Source organism: Dreissena polymorpha, chromosome 14 (assembly GCF_020536995.1).
Source record: "Dreissena polymorpha isolate Duluth1 chromosome 14, UMN_Dpol_1.0, whole genome shotgun sequence".
In the NCBI taxonomy this organism is placed as follows: domain Eukaryota; kingdom Metazoa; phylum Mollusca; class Bivalvia; order Myida; family Dreissenidae; genus Dreissena; species Dreissena polymorpha.
Genome location: NC_068368.1, coordinates 4532420 through 4551122, shown reverse-complemented (window position 1 = coordinate 4551122; position 18703 = coordinate 4532420). Strand labels below are relative to the sequence as shown.

The 18703-nt window shown below is 34.3% G+C and overlaps 1 protein-coding gene across 2 annotated transcripts; it reads left to right on the top strand.

The window, feature by feature from the left end:
• The first annotated feature begins 2091 nt into the window (after window positions 1–2091).
• On the top strand, window positions 2092–18197 carry LOC127858392 (zinc finger protein 235-like). 2 transcript variants are annotated; one of them, XM_052395508.1, is made up of 3 exons: window positions 2092–2119; window positions 11453–11632; window positions 12728–18197. In XM_052395508.1, the coding sequence occupies exons 2-3, from the start codon at window positions 11515–11517 to the stop codon at window positions 14452–14454; spliced, it is 1845 nt and encodes a 614-aa protein (XP_052251468.1). In that variant the 5' UTR covers window positions 2092–2119; window positions 11453–11514; the 3' UTR covers window positions 14455–18197. The 2 variants fall into 2 exon arrangements, with proteins under 2 accessions (XP_052251468.1, XP_052251469.1); XM_052395509.1 differs by lacking the exon at window positions 2092–2119 and adding an exon at window positions 2124–2207.
• The last annotated feature ends 506 nt before the right edge of the window (window positions 18198–18703 follow it).

The window sequence follows — 18703 nt, the reverse complement described above, 5'->3', positions numbered from 1 at the left end:
TTGTCACTTATTATACCTTTATGTGTAAAAATCCCTACTTGCCTCCTATTAATTGTAGTAATGACATCTATTTTCCAAAACGTATCACCCGTCTTAGAGTTAACATGTCTGTAGTATGCTTTACTTCTCACGACTTTGTTAATTGAATAGATTGCACACGCCCATGTACAACAAACACTTGCACGCATTACAAATATTCATTGTGTCAACCGAAGTCTTCTAACTATGATCAGGGGCGTAGCTAGCATTTTTTGAGCTGTAGGCCCGGATATGATACATAAGAACGAGGGATCCGGGGGTCCTCCACCGTAAAATTGTTAAATCCTATTATGGTTAGATTTAAAGAATATTTAGACAAATAATAAGATAAGAAAATATAAGACTTTGGCCTGTTTTTCATTGATAATTTACTGTTTTATCTCAATGCCAGAGAACTAAATTTTACTGTATTATCTTTATACCGGAGAACTAAATTTTAAAACAATACGGAACAGAGAAACATTTAAAAGTGTAACACTCCACTTATTCACAAGTCAAACCATGGGAATTCTTTCCAATAACACTGTCTGCATGTCTATAACGGCACCGTAACGTGTTAAGTGCATCAAGGGACCGAACCCACCCGGATTCAGTCAATTGATCGGAATACGGGGGCAAGTGCTCCATTTTAAATTTCCGCAGTCATAAACATCATTCGGAATGTTTCTTAACAATCCAACGATTATCGATTACAATTTACTGTATTTTTGAAAGGGAGACAAGTAGATCTACATATAGATCTATGAAAACTTGTAACAGAAAGTCACGTGAAAAGAAGCGAGCTAGAATCTATGAACATAGAAAGAAGTAAAGTTGATAATTGGAAGATATGTTCTTTGAATACGACCAGAATCCATTGTATGAGGATTGTGTCAATATGAAATGCAGATTTCTAACATCCCCTCCCCTCCCCCCTCAGGGTCAACATATTAATGCGTTTTATAAAGTTGAAGCATTTTTGTCATGTTTCAAAAAAATTGTAGGCCCAGTCCTGCTGTGCCTAATAGCAGCTACGGCCCTGATGATTAAGTTTATGATTCGCTCTTTGAAGTAATTAATTTATACCAATACTACACAGCCGACAGTGTTTTACATTTACGATGGACGAGTTGAACATTTCTTTTCGATAATATGGATTCTGGGGAAATGTTGATGCCCGTATTGAAACAATTTTTCAATTGCTTCACTTTAAAGAGATATGTTAACGTATTTATTGCATTTTTTAAGTTTCAATATCGTAAGTGTTAGAATTTTTATTGATTTCAGCTAAAGTAAAACAACATAACAATAGTTTTAACTTGAAATATATGTTTGTTTACCTACTATGAAACAGGGTAAATCGTATAAAACGGCGATTAAGCCAATCGAAATAACCACAGTTTTATTTCAATATTTCTATTTAAGCGTTTATACGTAAGCTTTATAATTTTAGCAATTTCAAATGATGATTACTTATTTATGAACATGAATTGTCAGTATACGCGATTTTTTACGAGAAAGCATGTGCCCGATATTGGTAATATAAATAATATTCAAATAAAGGGTTCATATGATAAGCTGGTACATGTCATTTTGAAGGATTATTTTGAAGTATTTTGTAATGTGTTCGAAATTAGGAATAAAATAGTTTTAGTTATAAAACAACTAACAAATAAACATAAACACATTACGTACCAAACGGCTATACTGAGTCGATTTTCGAAGAAAAAAATTTGGTGGTTTTATTTATTATTACGAGTATTTTCTGAATAATTTGTTCTTATTTCTTAATCATTTTTATCAAAATACATTTTTATTGAACGACCCTTGCAATATGCATCATTATAACGGGATTTCACCATGCCTGTCATTTACAAGTTTCTTTGACCGTAAACTAGACTAAACTAATTGGATGTACATATATTATTTTCTCTTATTAAACACAGTATTGACGCATATGTATGGTTGGAAGTAAGTTTCAACTCTCCTCACTTAAACCCGGTAAGCTCCCGTATGCGCATGACCCCCTGGACAACTCTGCATTATTAAAAAGGTATTGAGTGTCAACAATAAGTTGAGTGTAACCGCAAGAAGCGTTTGTGTGAGTAGATTTTGTTTACACTAAAATCACAGTATCATATAGTTGCTTTCTATGTTATATTATTCAATTATTTATGCGTTTCTTAATGGTATATTGAAGATGATTGTCACGCTTTCATATAATACTTGTATGCTCACATGTTAAGTCCCGTAGTTTGTTAAAAGCACGCATTTGAATCATTGGATCAATGTTACTCAGATGCTTTTAAACATGGTTGTGGAATACTAAAGTGTATTTATCATTTTTACCTAAAGTATATTGAGTGCTGTCTCACTTTGCTAGCGTTTTTAGTCGCCTACCGGTTTCATCAGAGGGGACTTATGGTTTGCGCTCTGTGTTCCTGTCTGTTACACTTTTCTGGATCCAGCGATAACTTTAAAAGTTCTTAATTGACCTTATCACAACATCCGGGCACTTGCGTCAGTTAGAGTTACGTGCCCCTTGACGACGGTGAAAACAAAAGCGCTGTCGCCATTTTATTTGCATTGAAACATTTAACACTTCTCGCAATTTTCTTAAGTTAAGGCGCATCTTCGCGACCATTTTTTAGAATAAAAATACCCAGAAATAGAAATTCTTTCATAACAAATTTAATTTACTGAACGAACACAAACAAGGATGAAAACAAACAACCAATAAATTTTAAATATATGCAACATATAGTAGCTGATTTGAACCTCTATATTTGTTACCTTATTACCTTGTTACGTATTAAATAAATTCTCATGATAAATGTTATTGTTTTTATTTAATTCACACAAATTTCGACACTTTTTGTTTCCGCATATTAGGTATTTGAATGCCCCTTTCTTCATCACAAACGGATTATCTCAATATGATCGGATATTGTCCAGACAAAGAAAACACGGTGTCATAAAGCCAGCTGGGGACCTATACTTGGGGCTTTGCATAAACCACATGTGGTCATTAAACACAATTTATGATACCTCTATGTCATCTCTTGTCATACTGAGCAGTCATTTAAGCCAAATTTTTAATGCCGAAATAATTGAATATACAGTTGCTTTATAAAACACGTTGACACCTTAAATAAACATTTAATTAAATAAAATGCAATATTTTTCATTTGATTGTTTGCATCATTCTTAAAATCGTGTAAGCTTTTGTATTCTGGTGTTTAATTGCTCCTTTGTTTTGCATAATCCGATTATCTCGTTTTGATCAAATATTGTCCAAACTTAACTGACAAAAAGGTGTCATAAACCACACTGGGTGGTCCAGACAGTGTCATTTAACACGATAGATGCCACCATGTGTCCTCTTTCTGGTAGTATTAAGCAGTCATTTGGATGAATAATTAACGCCGATGTACTTAACAGTTGCTTAAATTAGATATGTGACATATGGTCAAATAAAAAGTCATGTCCAATTTAGATTATCAGAAATTTACACCGTAAAGATACTAGCCCGATTAATTTATTAAACTATTTAATAATTATAAAATTTACGTAAAAAAACAAGTAACGTATTTAGTGTGTATCAGTTAATTAAAAAGACGCCATTCCGTATTAAGATTTAATGTTACGACAATAAACGATCGACATCATAAAAAAGAAATTACGTTTGACAGCAACGGGGGTAAATAATGTTTGACAAACAAATATTTATACAGATATATGTGTGTTAATTTTAATATTTGTCACTCGTACTCATTACAATGAACACAACTAAGGCTTTCAGTAAGTCATGTACCAGATTCCCTACGTATTTTCCAGCTTCACATTAGCATGATAAATTGACATAGTAGAAATATAATTATAATTTTCGAAGATGAATAAACCCTGAAAAGAAGGACAATACTCATTACATCAACATCTACAAGGAAACTCCCATTATTACAGAATAAACGAATTTTCCCGGTGTCTCAGTGAGAAAGTTAATCATGAATGTCGTCGTACTCGATCATCGGCCACTTGGTCGGGTCATCCAGCTTGCAATTTGTACGGACATTCATTAAGTCCAATTAGTTTTATTTTCCAATCATATCGGGCTTTCGAAGTGCAATCTAACCCTTCATAATAGTCAAAAGACATTTTAAACACCAATTACAGGACATTTAATTACCTATCGACTTCCCAATACGAATGCAATTGACGAAATATCAGCAGAGGTGCTCAATCAGCGTAGTAAATCGACCGTATCTAGGGCATTGTTTTCACCGTCGCTAAGGGACTGCCCCTTTTGTGACGTCATCGCGATAAGGTCAATAATGTCAAAGACCTATAGAATACACAGATTGGAAACTTCGCGCCTTATCGGGCTATCTCGCGGCGGGGTCACGTGGTCGAGAAACTAATAAGAACACTTAGGATCAGCAAACGATTTATTCCATAAATCAATCGGAGGAGTCTGAAGATAGCCGATGTGTCATGATTGCGATAAGATAGCGACGTGTCCAGTAGCAATGGCTACGATTATCGAGCAAAGTTATGCGACAATGTTACGGCACTATAGAAAGGCGGCTGTAACTTGGTCAATAATGATCCGATTTTTATAAAATAAAGTTTCATAGAAACATGAGTAATTATGCTTTTACAAAATCTCGATTCTATTAACCTAAAATAAGAATTTATAATGCCGCGATTGTTGAAGTAATAGCGCTGTAAGAATTTCCAAATCGCGGCGAGAATGCCGTTGAATAATTTATTTGAAAGGCTTTTGCTGATAACATTTTCTTGCATACATTTTTAATTCAAACATTTAAAACCTTATAAAATAATATTGCAAAACGGATAGATATATGTGGACACATAGATCTAGGTCTCTGATAAAAACAACATTACAGTATAATAAATGCTATGATCGTTCGATCCAAAAACGGTTTCAGTTAGTCTTATTTCAATATTGATTCTGTGGATTTTTTCAATTTTTTAATTCTCTATTTTTTATTTAGATCTTATTCATGAGTTATAGGTTATTAAAGTTTTGTTTGTAACCAAGTTTTTTTTCTATTGGTAATTAATAAAAGCTCTAAGTGTCATGGACTATGATTTCGCGAAAAGAAAAAAAAAATTCACGCGCGTGTTAATTGTCGGATCAATTAGCGAACTGAAGGAGATGTTATGTTTGTATGAAAAATGACAAAAGTTTTCACAATGAACCAAAGCACGTTTGACGACAGGTGTGTACAATAGGGTATTAGAGCAAAAAATTGTACCAACTTTGTACAAGGCCAAAAGCCTTTAAAATGAACATTTTCCTCCAGTTTGTTTAATTCAAACCTAGATAAACATATCACCAAGCATAAAAATCTGACTTTATCTATTTGGGATGAAAAATGAAAAAGTTTATATTAAAAAGAACTAAAACACGTTTGACAGCAATCGTGTACAACAGAGGAAAAGAGCTTAAAATTGTACCAACATTGTATATAAAAGGCCAAATCCTTTAATTGAACATTTTCTTCTAAGTTTTTGTAATTTATACTTAGATTAACATCTCTCCTAGCATAAAAATCATACTTCAATGATTTTAGATGCGAAGTAGAAACGTTTAAAAAAAAAAGAGAAACAAACCACTTTGGCGACAGGTGTGAAAATGATTGAATGAAATAACAGTATAAAATTGTACAAAGGCAAAATCCTTTAAAATGCCTTATTTTCGTCTACTTTTTATAAATCATACCTAGATTAACATCTCACCTAGCATAACCATCTTAATCAATCTGTGATGAGAAATGAAGACGTTTTTGAAAAAATCTTTTGGGCCTTTCAATTTTTCAAAAATTATCGAAAAATGAACAAATCCATTGTTCTCTTTCAAATTCCGATAAATTAATAATACATAAGAATAATAACTACCAAAACCTGAAGCATTATCAACAAAGAAAATAAAAACTTATTTTTATTTACACAAAAAAATATTCAATATGTCTGTTTGCGGTGACCGACTTTGCCCATAATTGATTGCTTTAAAACAAAATGGCCGACAGTAGCTGGAACAGGGAATAATCTACAGGTACACCGGAATCTCCAAAATCGATGTCACGTGACTCGCGTCCGCCGTTAGATATAATCGCATATCGCTATCGCGAAGACGAAAGTTTCCAATCTGTGTTATCTATAGGTCTTTGATAATGTTTTAATTATGTTTTCATGAAACTTGAAACATGGATAGATGGCAATAAGAACAGTATGCACGTCATTTTATTTTGTTCCTATGTAAAAAATTATGGTTGCTATGGCAACAAATAAAAAAAATATATTTCTGACAATGGTGGAGACGGTAGGGGACTTAAATTGTTTGGCAATCTCTTGTTCTTTCTGATGAGTCATGTTTTGTGGTTATTTTATAATAAATTAAGGTACAAGATAGTACCAGAAAATATTGCATTACTGTAGTGTAGAGTTTAAACTGCTTTAACAATTTTTAATCAAAATAGCCTCTACACCTATAAGTTTGTGCACCTTAAACTTCTAAGGCATATATTTCATGAAAAATCATTAGACAATAACTAAACTTGATTTATCTTTTATTTAACAAATAAAGAGTGAAAAATGTTGGTTTTCAGATAATAATAATAATAATGGAGTTACGTACCTTTTAACATTCATGTACATCGTAGTCTGCGTCACACAGAATTACCCTATAAGATCGTACACCGATTTTGATGACGCCAAAATTCGGCCGCATTCCCCCACCTGAAAAGTATACTTTTATCCCCTTGTTGGGGCAAAAATTCCCCCCCCCCCCCCAAAATTTTTTTTTTTTAAATAAATGGATGTGTCTCATGATTATTATATCTAAATTCTATTTTAATTTAATCTTGTCAAACATACCAATTATGAAAAAAGCAATGAATATAGTGCAAACATGTACAAATGTAATAATTAGAGAGTAAGTAAAAATCCCCCAAAAAGGGAAACGCTGCGAAAATTCCCCTGCTATGGGTAGCGACCTGCTTCCCTTAAAATGGATTGAGGGTTCTGAACTGTATTGAACAGAATGATGTTAACAAAACTGGTCTTCACAAAAACGAAATATGAACTGTGATAACTATATTCAGACTCAGAGCTCTAGATAAATTGTATTTACTAACGGAAAGTAGCTAAATACAATTCTATTTACAATGGGAGCATAAAAAGCTGTCACCCCTTCTAATGACAGTTGTTTTGTGACAAAATCCCAAATGGACGCAGTGAGAACATTTATCGCAATAGGCCCAGGTCACGATCTTAACGTATGGTCTTGTGTCATCATTTGGTGGGTTAAATTTGCGGCATACACAGCATACTATTACTTTAATTATATTGTTATGCAAAGTACTCATAACAGAAAGCACAATACAAATTCGAGAAGGGCCTCCAAGGGAACCCTTACAACATTGTACAATCAAAACATTGACAAACATGGCTGCGTCTGTCTGGTGAAGGACATATTTAGGCTATTCTATGGGAACGAGGTTAGAAAAACGGACAATTTATATTATATTTATTGTTTTTTCCTCATGATTGTTGTCTTATCGGCTGTGGAAACATGCGTTCTAATGCTGCTTAGAAGTTTACGTCATAAAAAAGTACACGATCTTATAGGGCTGCACGTAGTTATAGGAATAGAGGATACTGCTATAACTAGTTATTCATTTTGCAACGCAAATAGGCTTTTGTTATACCGCATTTCAAAATCACAGGGGAAACGGTTGTCCTTTTCCAAGCCTTCCCTGATTTTAGGCTGACGAAATCGATATTTAATATAGTATTTCGTAATTCTTACAATTCTTCATTTAGAAACTTTTTTCTAACATTTTCTTCCAAGAGTGTGTGTATTCCAGAGTTTAGTTACATGTCCTACTAGCCCCTTCACTAGGTCATTGTAGCCCTACCTGTTTCTTCCAAGAACTTTGCTTACACCATTTTAAGTGAGTTTTTCTAAGACCGTTTAACTCTAAGACCGTTTTATTTGAAAAAATATTCTTAGAAACTAAAACAAATTTAGTTCGTAAAAACAAATCTGTTATTGGCAAAAGCGAGTTATTTTTAGAAAATAACCATCTACAAGGCAAACTTAAAAGAAATACGTCCCTTGAAATCAAAGGCAGACAATCGTATTACTGCTTCATGCAAGGTAGGAGACCTTTATTGCTTGGCAATAGTCTTGTTCTTCATAAAAAATCTTTTTATTTATAGTCTTTTGTATTTTCATTCAGACAACTAATCCTTTAACATTTACTTCAGCAGAAACTTCCCTGTATCTTGCAAAAAGAGACTTTCAACGCCATCGGCCCTCTGGTTTTTCTTTTCATGTCTTCCTTCATACGCACATATTAAACAAGTGGAGCGCCTGTTATGGGTTCAGAATTTATTTCTAATGAATAAAACCAAGAAATACCTAAGTGTAGCGCAAGGCTGACATCCTGAGGAAGCCATCTTACACTATTTGCGCAGCCTCACAATCATCATGTGTCTTTCAACGGCCATTCCCTTTCAGACTCCAACATTCTGAAGACTTCTTCTCTAGCAACAGGAACTCAATAGCCTGTGTAGCACCATTTGAAGTCAACATACATACCCTATTATGCTCCCCAATACTTTTCTTTAGAGTACTGTACATTTTCTTTGTTGTTGTCCTGCTGGCATCCGAGGAATAGTGACCACTCATCAATTTGCAAGTCTTCATATACTGGCAATCCCAGCACAACCTATCAAACAGAAAAGCACGCTTCCAAAACTACAGATGTTAAAGAATTTACTTAGTGTTTGACAAAGTTTACCAAATGCCCTTTTTATTCTAAGGAGATAACAGATCATGACTTTCTTTTCCTGTCCACAAAAACGAGCCGAATTAATACTATGAAGGATAACTGTATTTATTAGACATATTATTAGTTACACCGCTAGTAACTGATGGTGTATGGGATATACACCCTCAGTAATTTCATACCATACGAGAGCAAAGCGATACACCTTCAGTTACTAACTGTGTAACGATAATATCTCAACCAACTACTTGATTACTCGGGGTGTATGGAAATTACTGGGGGTATATGGAAAATATGCCATGGGCACATGACCACTCTAAGCCATTCGGATTACCGGTAGGTCAATTTTGTAGAAGGTGAGATATCCTAAAATACCATATGTTTAAAAATGCTTCAAGTATTAATCACTTCTAACAAGACAAGTACGTGTAACATACTTTTTGAATTACAAGCAACATTTCCATAATCCATATTGTTTACTTTGCAAATGAAAAACTAAGGGAAGATATTATTATGTTACAGTTAAGAAACGTAAAGTATCTAATTCTACCTCGAGGCCTTTTGTCACATATGCATAATTACAGTTTACCTCAAATTTAAGGTTTGTTTTTTTTCCCAAAATTTTTATTTTAATTTGTCTGCAAATGATACATACAAATAATAGCCTTATGGGGTCACTTAGTGGCGTTTTAAACATTCAGCATGGTGTCCGCTCTCAGGGCCCTAAATCTATCAAATCTGCCGCCGAATTTCGACGGCAGTCCCCCACCTGAAAAGTATACTTTTTTCCCCTTTTGAGGGGAAAAATTCCCCCTAAAAAATAAAAAAAAAATTTATTTTTTTTTAATAGAAAGATGTGTCTCATCTCATGATTATTATATCTCAATTCTATTTCAATTTAATCTTTTCAAACATCCTAAATTATGAAAAATGCAATGAATTTAGTGCAAACATGTACAAATGTAATCATGAGAGAGTAAGTAAAAAAATCCCCCAAAAAGGGAAACGCCGCGAACATTCCCCCTTCTTAGGGCTGCGGACCCCTTCCCCCAAAGTAGTGTGAGGGCTCTGGCTCTCTTATCAGAGGTGTCAATTTTCAGGATTATTCCTGAATTTAGGATTTAAGCCCTCAATGAAAACTTTTGATATTGATATAAATCAGAGTATTATTTTGGTTATTTTAAAAGCATTCTTGTCACAAAATGTCACTCTTAAACACAAATTATTGACCTTTGGCATATTGTTTACAAAGAAAACATAATTTAATGAATCATTAAAACTCTTGACTCTGGTCCCCAAATTCTAAGATGATTTTCAGGATTTTAGATTTCGGTAAATTGACACCCCTGCTTATTCAAGAAGTTTTCATCCGAGCTTCATCAAACTTGGTCAGAAGTTGTATCTAGATGATGTGTAGGTCATGGTCGAACATGAGCCATGCCGGGTCAGAAACTAGGTCACGGGTCACTTAGTGCGTTTTAAACATTGAGCATTTTGTGTCAATGCGGCATGTGGGGGTATTGGTCACGTCTGTGGCAAAGCTCTAGTTGTTAATATTTTTGCCAAATAATAAAAAAAATTCCCAAACTGAAGCTTAAATTTCCACCACAAATCAGGCTTTAGTTTGCTACAGTTTTTTTTTAGTTTGGCTTCAGAAACAATAAACAGGAACTGTCTTTTCCATGACACATTAGCATATTTAATTCTTCTGTGCCAAGAGGGTTGTAAACATCTCAGTGAACAACACAAATCATTGAAATTTCCAAACAAATGAAAGAGACGGACAGAATTTTATGAGAGTTGAAAAACAATGAATGAGCTGTTGATTGTGTTTTTTGTTTATAAGTTTGTGTTCCTTATACCTATTTTAGTGTGCAATGGTCATTTTGGCATGTATTTTAACACTTATTTGAATGGTTATATTCAATTAAGTAATACATGTAAGTAGGTAATAACACCAAAAATTACCAATTTCAAAATGCACGTATTTTGCCATGTTTGTAAATCGCGAACCTTTTTAATCTGACTCTCATCTGGCATCATAGGATAATGAGGCAATAATTATACTTTGTTATACATGATTTAAAATTGGTATATTTGTCTCCTATATACTTGAAATAATAATTATTAGCTTGGCTGTTTTCGGAGAAAACCGGCGGTATTGTCATAGCCAGCTCATCGTGTCGTTTTGTCCACTGTACGCGTCGTGCTAAAACCTTAACATTTTGTCAAGGTTTTGAACATTGGCTATAAAATCAAAGTGCTTCCACCTACAACTTTGAAACTTTATATGTAGCTGCACCTTGATGAGTACTACACGCTTCACCCATATTTGGTTCACTAGGTCAAAGGTCAAGGTCACTGTGACCTCTAAAAAAAATAATCTGACAAGCTTTCTTTTATTAAAAAATGACTCGCAGCTGAGCGTTGGCATCCGTTATGCAGCGCTCTTGTTATTATTATTGTTGTTATATTTTGTAAATATATTTTCATATTTACACAATAACTGCAATATAAATATTTACAAACAATTCATTCAGATTTAACGTGAAATGCAAACTGTATCTTATTGTTGCATATGTGTTGATACAATTGAAAGTTGTTTGTTTGTTCAGGAATGCTCACTGTTACACGATCACCAAAGGAAGCTACCCAAATCATGTTATCCATGTGATCAATGCAGCCTCCAGAGATGATGGAGAAGTACCTGCTGACCGTGCTAGTCACCCTGGAACAGGAGTCGGCCATCAGATACCTGTTCACTCAACAGGGATGGGAGTTCCTCAAGTTAGGAGGTATATACTAGACATTAGTTGTGTGAAATTTAAACTCGGGGCATTTCTTTTTAGAATATTTTGAATTGTTAGTTTTTAAACAAATGCTAAGAAAAGTATGGATTTTATTTCTCTAAGAACCTGTTTTTTGGCATATGAGGGTCAAATACTGTAAATAGTTCTTTCTGTTTGTGACAATACAGGTTTGTTGATAAAATAAGTACATTTTTGTATTCCATTAGTGTTAAAACAAATTATAGGTACATGTAGCAGTAGCAATCCTTCTTATTAAACTGTTTAGCTTCCATTGAACAGAGGAAATAGCAGTTGGCAATTACATGATATATCTTAAGACTAAAAGTATAATGGGTTAAAACTGATTTCTAAAAACAGATATTAGTAGTTTTATTTTATAGTTTATTAGATAATATTAACTTGAAAACAATTATTGTTCCTTGTGAAGTTTTAGCTTGTTACCACTTGAGTGACACTATCAAGGCTGTGTGCAAATCTGAGTCAAGTGTGTACATAAACTTTGGTCATGAGTCGAATCTAAGAAAAGCCTTGTAACGACTGTAAAGGCTCAAGCTTTATGACACCATCATGGTGAAAATCACTCAGAATGTTTATCTGAAATAACCTAGGAAAAGTTTTAATTAGTGTCAAATATATATCAGAAAAATAGATAATCAGGCCAGACAAAATTGTAACCAGTGTAAAAGCAACATGTACATGTATGACTCAATCTGCATAAATATTGGTGAAATCATCTGGACAAAATCTAGGCCAAGATTTAATCTGTGTCACATGGGTCCAAAACTTAGGTCATCAGATCAAATCTTAATAAAACCTTTTTACCACTCTAGAGACAGCATTTATAGTTCAATCTTTATTAATTCTATTCAAAATGTTTATCTTGACAATATGAAACTTTAATTTAAAGCCATATTGAAATCTGTGTCAAGTAGGGTAAATTACTAGGTCATCAGGTAAATCATTCCACGATTGGTTTACACAGTAATCAGCTGAACGCTTCAGGGCTATGAGGGCCTTCTTGTGTATATACATGTACTTAAATACAAATTGTTTACTCTCATTTTGAAATTATTGTTACAGAATCAGAGCAGACAGCTGAGGAAGAGGGTCCAGTACATGTAGAATGTCCACTGCCAGGTAATAACACACTTGTGATAAAGCAAGAATCACAAGAAAGAGAGGAAAGTGCATTCACCAAAATTGTTCCACGACCCAAGGCTGTGGAATTAAGCCATCAAGATTCGACAGACAAGGGGACAGAAATCAAGGAGGAAAAGGTCGATTATAATATGGACTGTGATACAGATGTGGATGAATTCTATTCTGAAGAATCTCAGGACAATTGTTTAAATACTTTAATTTTTAAGAAGGTTAAGGCAGAAAAGCCAAAAGGCAAGAAGCCAAAACAATTAAAGAAAAGCCCCCAAAAAACTAAATCAAAATCTGATGTACTTGGTAAACATACATGTTTTGACTGCAACAAGCAGTTTTCTTCTGAAAGTAACTTGAAGGTTCATAAAGCCAGAAATAATGGCAAGTGCTTTCTTAACTGCGAGTATTGTGGGAAGAAGTTTATTAAGCCATCCAAAATGAATATCCACATTCGTGGAGTTCATAAAAAAGAATTTGCAGATAAACTACGCACAAAAGGTCATAATACAAAATCGAAGGATATCTTAAAAACGGAAAATGATGAGTACAATATGGATACAGACACTGATGTTGATGATAATTTAAGATTAGAAGGTGATGCTAATGATATCCAAAACACAAACCATTCATCAGACTTGCACAATGGTTCCATGACCAAAACACCTCGAGTGAAAAAGGAACGTCCAAAGTTATATACCTGTTCAGAATGTGCTAGAAGCTTCACATCAGAGAACAATCTTTTAGCTCACAAGGCAAAAAACAACGGTCTTTGCTATTTTACATGTGAATACTGTCAGAAGAAGTTCTACAAGCGCAGCAAGATGAACACCCACATTCAGACTATTCACACTAAGAATTTGCCGTTCATTTGTGAGATTTGCGGCCGGGGGGCTGTATCGGCTGAAAAGTTAAAGGTTCACATGCGGATACATACAGGTGAGAAACCTTGTATATGTGAGCAGTGTGGTCGGGGGTATCGATCGCTGGGCGAGCTAACCACGCATCGGAAATATCAACACATATGGAAGGAAAACGATGTGAAATTTATGTGCAAAATCTGTAACACAGACTACAGAAGCAAGCCATACCTTGCATATCACATGAAGGTCACACACGCTGAGGGACGGGAGCACAAGTGCTCTTTGTGCGAGAAAAGTTTTAAAGCTTCTGATCATCTTAGATATCATATGAAGTTCACACATTCCGAAAGGCCTCAATACCAGTGTAAGGAATGTGATAAGGCATTTAAAGCCCCTGCTGCATTGAGGAAGCATGCCCTTCAACATAAAGCTCACCGCGAAAAGACATTCTTCTGTTCTATGTGTGACAAGTCTTTCTTTGAGAAGGTCAGACTAAAGCAACACGAGTATGTTCACCTTGGTTTAAAACCATACAAGTGTAACTTTTGTAGCTACAGTTGTGCATTTAATGGTAACCTGTGCAAGCACAAGAAGTCTGTGCATCCGTTGGAGTGGAAAGCTGCCAAAGAAGAGAAAAAGGATGTTTCAAGTGCGCAGAAGAATTCAAAGAGTAAGACATTGGATAATGGGCAGGAAGATGAGGTTGCCAGTGGTGAAGCCTCTAATGATGATGATAAAAAAGAGATGTCCGTAAACAATCATCTTGATTCTGATGTTTCAATGCCTGTCAACTAAAATGAAAATAGCTCTCAGTTTCTATAATAGACATGTTTTTATGTTTGACCATTGTTTTTTCCCTGTCTGTTTGATGGTTTGTTGGTTTGTTTGTGTCAAACTTTAACATTGGCCATAACTTTTGCAATATCGAAGATAGCAACTTGATATTTGGCTTGCATGTGTATCTCATGGAGCTGCACATTTTGAGTGGTGAAAGGTCAAGGTCATCCTTCAAGGTCAGAGGTCAAATATATGGCCAGGGGTTCTGAAATATTTTAAGAGTCTAATTGTCCACTGACAAGTTGGACCCACAAATTCACTTGTCCGTACCAAAGAAGTACTTGTCCGTACTTTGAAGATAGATAAAAGGAAAAGGTCATTACTAATTAAGCAAATAATACAAGCATACACTTTTGTTAACTTCTATTTTAAATTATAAACATAGTTAACTAGAAAATTGAACAAAAAATACAAGCAAGATGTGCATATAATAAGATCACGTTTAAGTCACACATGATACTAGTCTTATTTATAAGACGCGCAAAGAATTTAGAGATACTTTTTATGTGGGCTAAATTCTTTGGAACTCCAAATATTACCAATATAAAAAGTAGCTTAATATTTGAGAGCGTAAACAAGTTCGACTAACATGATACATGTACCATCTCGGATATTTAATAATCTCAACATGACTACACAATTCACTTGAAATAAAATAATATTTAATAATCTCAACATGACTACACAATTCACTTGAAATAAAATAATCTCCGTTAATTATAAGTATATAATTATCCGCTAATAAAGGAAACTCCTTACGAAGTTTACATTTACACACATCGGCAACGTTTCAAGCCAAGGAAAATCAATTAGCCAAGACTCAAAAAATTCTCGTTTCCGCTTGGCGTCGTGTGTTTATCATATTCATACTTGGCTTTTCTCTTCTTTTCCGACGCCGAACTGATTTTATCATTGGTCTGATTAGCGTCATGGCTAGACGTTGAAGTGGTTTTATTATATTAAAATCGAATGCAGGTCGTTAGAACATGTATGCGGCCATTTGCAATGTACGAAAAGTGTTATCGTAAAATTCTTATGCGTGATTGGCTGTTGCTATACACATGTGTGCTGGTTTCTCTATTAAAACAGGGACATAGGTCCCTGATTAAAATTGTTTTCTTATGCGTGATTGGCTGTTGCTATATATACTCGTGGACTGGTTTACCACATTAAATAATTATTATCGGAAAATAACATACCTCCAGTTAAAAAAGTGTGCTAGTCCGCAGATTAATCATAAGCTATTTAAATAAACTTCATTTTTTATTTTGGAAAAATATTGAAGTTTCGTTCTCGAAACAAATTTTACCACGGAAATTTTACTTGTCCCCGGACAAGCCAGCTTTCAAAAACTGCTTGCCCGGAAGGGTAAATTGACGACTCGGACAACTCGGACAGCATATTTCAGAACCCCTGATTATGGGGGGACATAGTGTTTCACAAACACATCTTGTTTTGGAAATGTACATGATTTGCAAACCTTGTGCTACTGCTTTTTTCCTTTTTTTTCATAATAAGGGAAAAGGTTTTTACATTCCATTTTGAGTAATAATTTCTTGACTAATCTGAGAAAGGGAAATAATTTTTTAGTAAATTTTTTAGATTATTTTCTCAAAGGTTTGCTTGATTATTAATCTAGTAAGTTGTAGGTTTTTTTTTAACATATAGGATGATTACCCGTTGATCAACCTAATTTGCTGTTCAGTAATTTTACATATGTAATCTATGTGTGTCTATAGGCATACATTTCGTTGTGCTTTCCTCGTCTGTTCTTCTCAGAACAATCTCTCACATTTTTAATAATCTATAACGGTTGATAAACACATTAACTTATTTGCATCTACATTGTGACCACATTATTTTTATACAATGTTTTTTCATGTCAAGTCATGGGACATTTTGCTGTTACATGTTTCCTGGCTTTAGTGTCATTTAAAATCAGAAAGTTCTGAAACAATATGACTAGTTTATTGATATATTTGATTAGGAAATGGAAAAGAAATTACAATTGTAAACAATTGTGTTATTATTATTTCAAACAAATACAATTCTGAAAAAATTGTGATGTATACAAATTAAATAGTGCACTTTGTATTGCTGAAAACTTAATCATGCACAAAACAAATGTATACTTAAGGGAAATAAAGTTTGTTTATGTTTATAGATATAAAAAAAATTCTAAAACAAATACAGGTAAACATTGTGGTATCAGCTATTGATGTTATATCTTGTTATGAGTTTTATTAAAATAAACAACATTTTATTAATTGTACCATCATGAGATGAGTTATGTTTTTTACCACACCAAAGTTGGTGGGATATAGCATTGGAGTTGTCATTCTGTCCGTCCGTCTCACTCTGACACAATTTTTCAGGGCTATATTTTAGAAACTGCATAAAATATCAATTTTAAACTTCATGGGTGTATTGATATCAATGAGGAGAAGTGCCATGCACAAGAACCTTAACACTACACTTCATAATAAGGAGTAATTGCCCTTTGTTTTTAGCTCACCTGAGCACAAGGTGCTCATGGTGAGCTTTTGTGATCGCCTTTTGTCCATCGTTTGTCCTCTATCGTGCGGCGTCAACATTTGCCTTGTTAACACTGGAGGCCACATTTATTGTCCAATCTTCATGAGATTTGGTCAGAAGATTGGTCTCAATGATACATGTTTATCTTGGATGAGTTCGAAAATGGTTACGTTTGCTTGAAAAACATGGCATGCGGGGCATTTTTCCTTATATGGCTATAGTAAAATCTTGTTAACACTCTAGAGGCCACATTTATTGTCTGATCTTTATGAAACTTGGTCAGAAGATTCATCCCAATAATATCTTTGACGAGTTCGAAAATGATGCTGGTTGATTAAAAAACAGGGGCAGGGCATTTTTCCTTATATGGCTATAGTAAAACCTTGTTAACACTCTAGAGGCCACATTTATTTTCAGATCTTCATGAAACTTGCTCAGAAGATTGGTCTCAATGACATCTTAGATGAGTTCAAAAATGGTTACGTTTGCTTGAAAAACATGGCTGCCAAGGGGCGGGGCATTTTTCCTCATATGGCTTTAGTAAAATCTTGTTAACACTCTAGAGGCCACATTTATTTTCAGATCTTCATGAAACTTGCTCAGAAGATTTCTTCAAATGATATCTTGTAGGAGTTCAAAAATGGTAACCTTTGCTTGAAAAACATGGCTGCCAAGGGGTGGGGCATTTTTCCTTATATGGCTTTATATAGCTATAGTAAAATCTTGTTAACACTCTAGTTTGCCCAATCTTCATGAAATTTTGTCAGAACATTTGTTTCCTGTGTATTAAAGTTTGGTTTTATTATGTCATTATTATGTAACATTAACTGTATTACGTAATTTTTCATAACACAGAATTTTCATAATTAACATAATTGTTTAAGCCATTAGCACTTATGATAAGCCTATCAACTAAGAGATAGCTGAAAGAAAGACAACATGTACATGATTTTGCAGTATTTATTTCCATTGGTTAACCCATTCTATACATAGATGGTGACGTCACTACGTTATTGTCACCTCTATACTTAGACGCATCACACACCTCCATTTGGAGGCATTTATGACTACGACACAAAGAAGTCCGCGGATGAATGAAGAATTTGCTTTATAAGTAAACATTCATGTAATGATTTAAAAGTTAAGTATTATTTTGTTCAGTTTTATGGTCTTATAGTAGTATCAATTAAAATTTTCATTAGTTTCAACAATTTTGCTCTTTATTTATTTATTTTTATGCCCCCTTTCGAAGAAGAGGGGGTATATTGCTTTGCTCATGTCGGTCGGTCTGTCGGTCGGTCCGTCCACCAGGTGGTTGTCAGACGATAACTCAAGAACGCTTGGGCCTAGGATCATGAAACTTCATAGGTACATTGATCATGACTCGCAGATGACCCCTATTGATTTTGAGGTCACTAGGTCAAAGGTCAAGGTCACGATGACCAGCAATAGTAAAATGGTTTTTGAATGATAACTCATAAACATGGCTGCTAAGGGGCAGGGCATTTTTCCTGATATAGCTATAGTAAAACCTTGTGAACACTCTAGAGGCCACATTTATGGTCCAATCTTCATGAAATTTGGTCAGTAGATTGGTCTCAATGATATCTTGGATGAGTTCAAAAATGGTTACGTTTGCTTGAAAAACATGGCTGCCAAGGGGCGGAGCATT

What these genes read in the sequence shown, in the direction of transcription:
- LOC127858392 (XM_052395508.1), top strand. Translation starts at nt 11,515, where the DNA reads ATGCAGCCTCCAGAGATGATGGAGAAGTACCTGCTGACCGTGCTAGTC. An exon ending in GGAGTTCCTCAAGTTAGGAG is followed by an intron (nt 11,633 to 12,727) that starts GTATATACTAGA and finishes TTATTGTTACAG; the next exon opens with AATCAGAGCAGACAGCTGAG.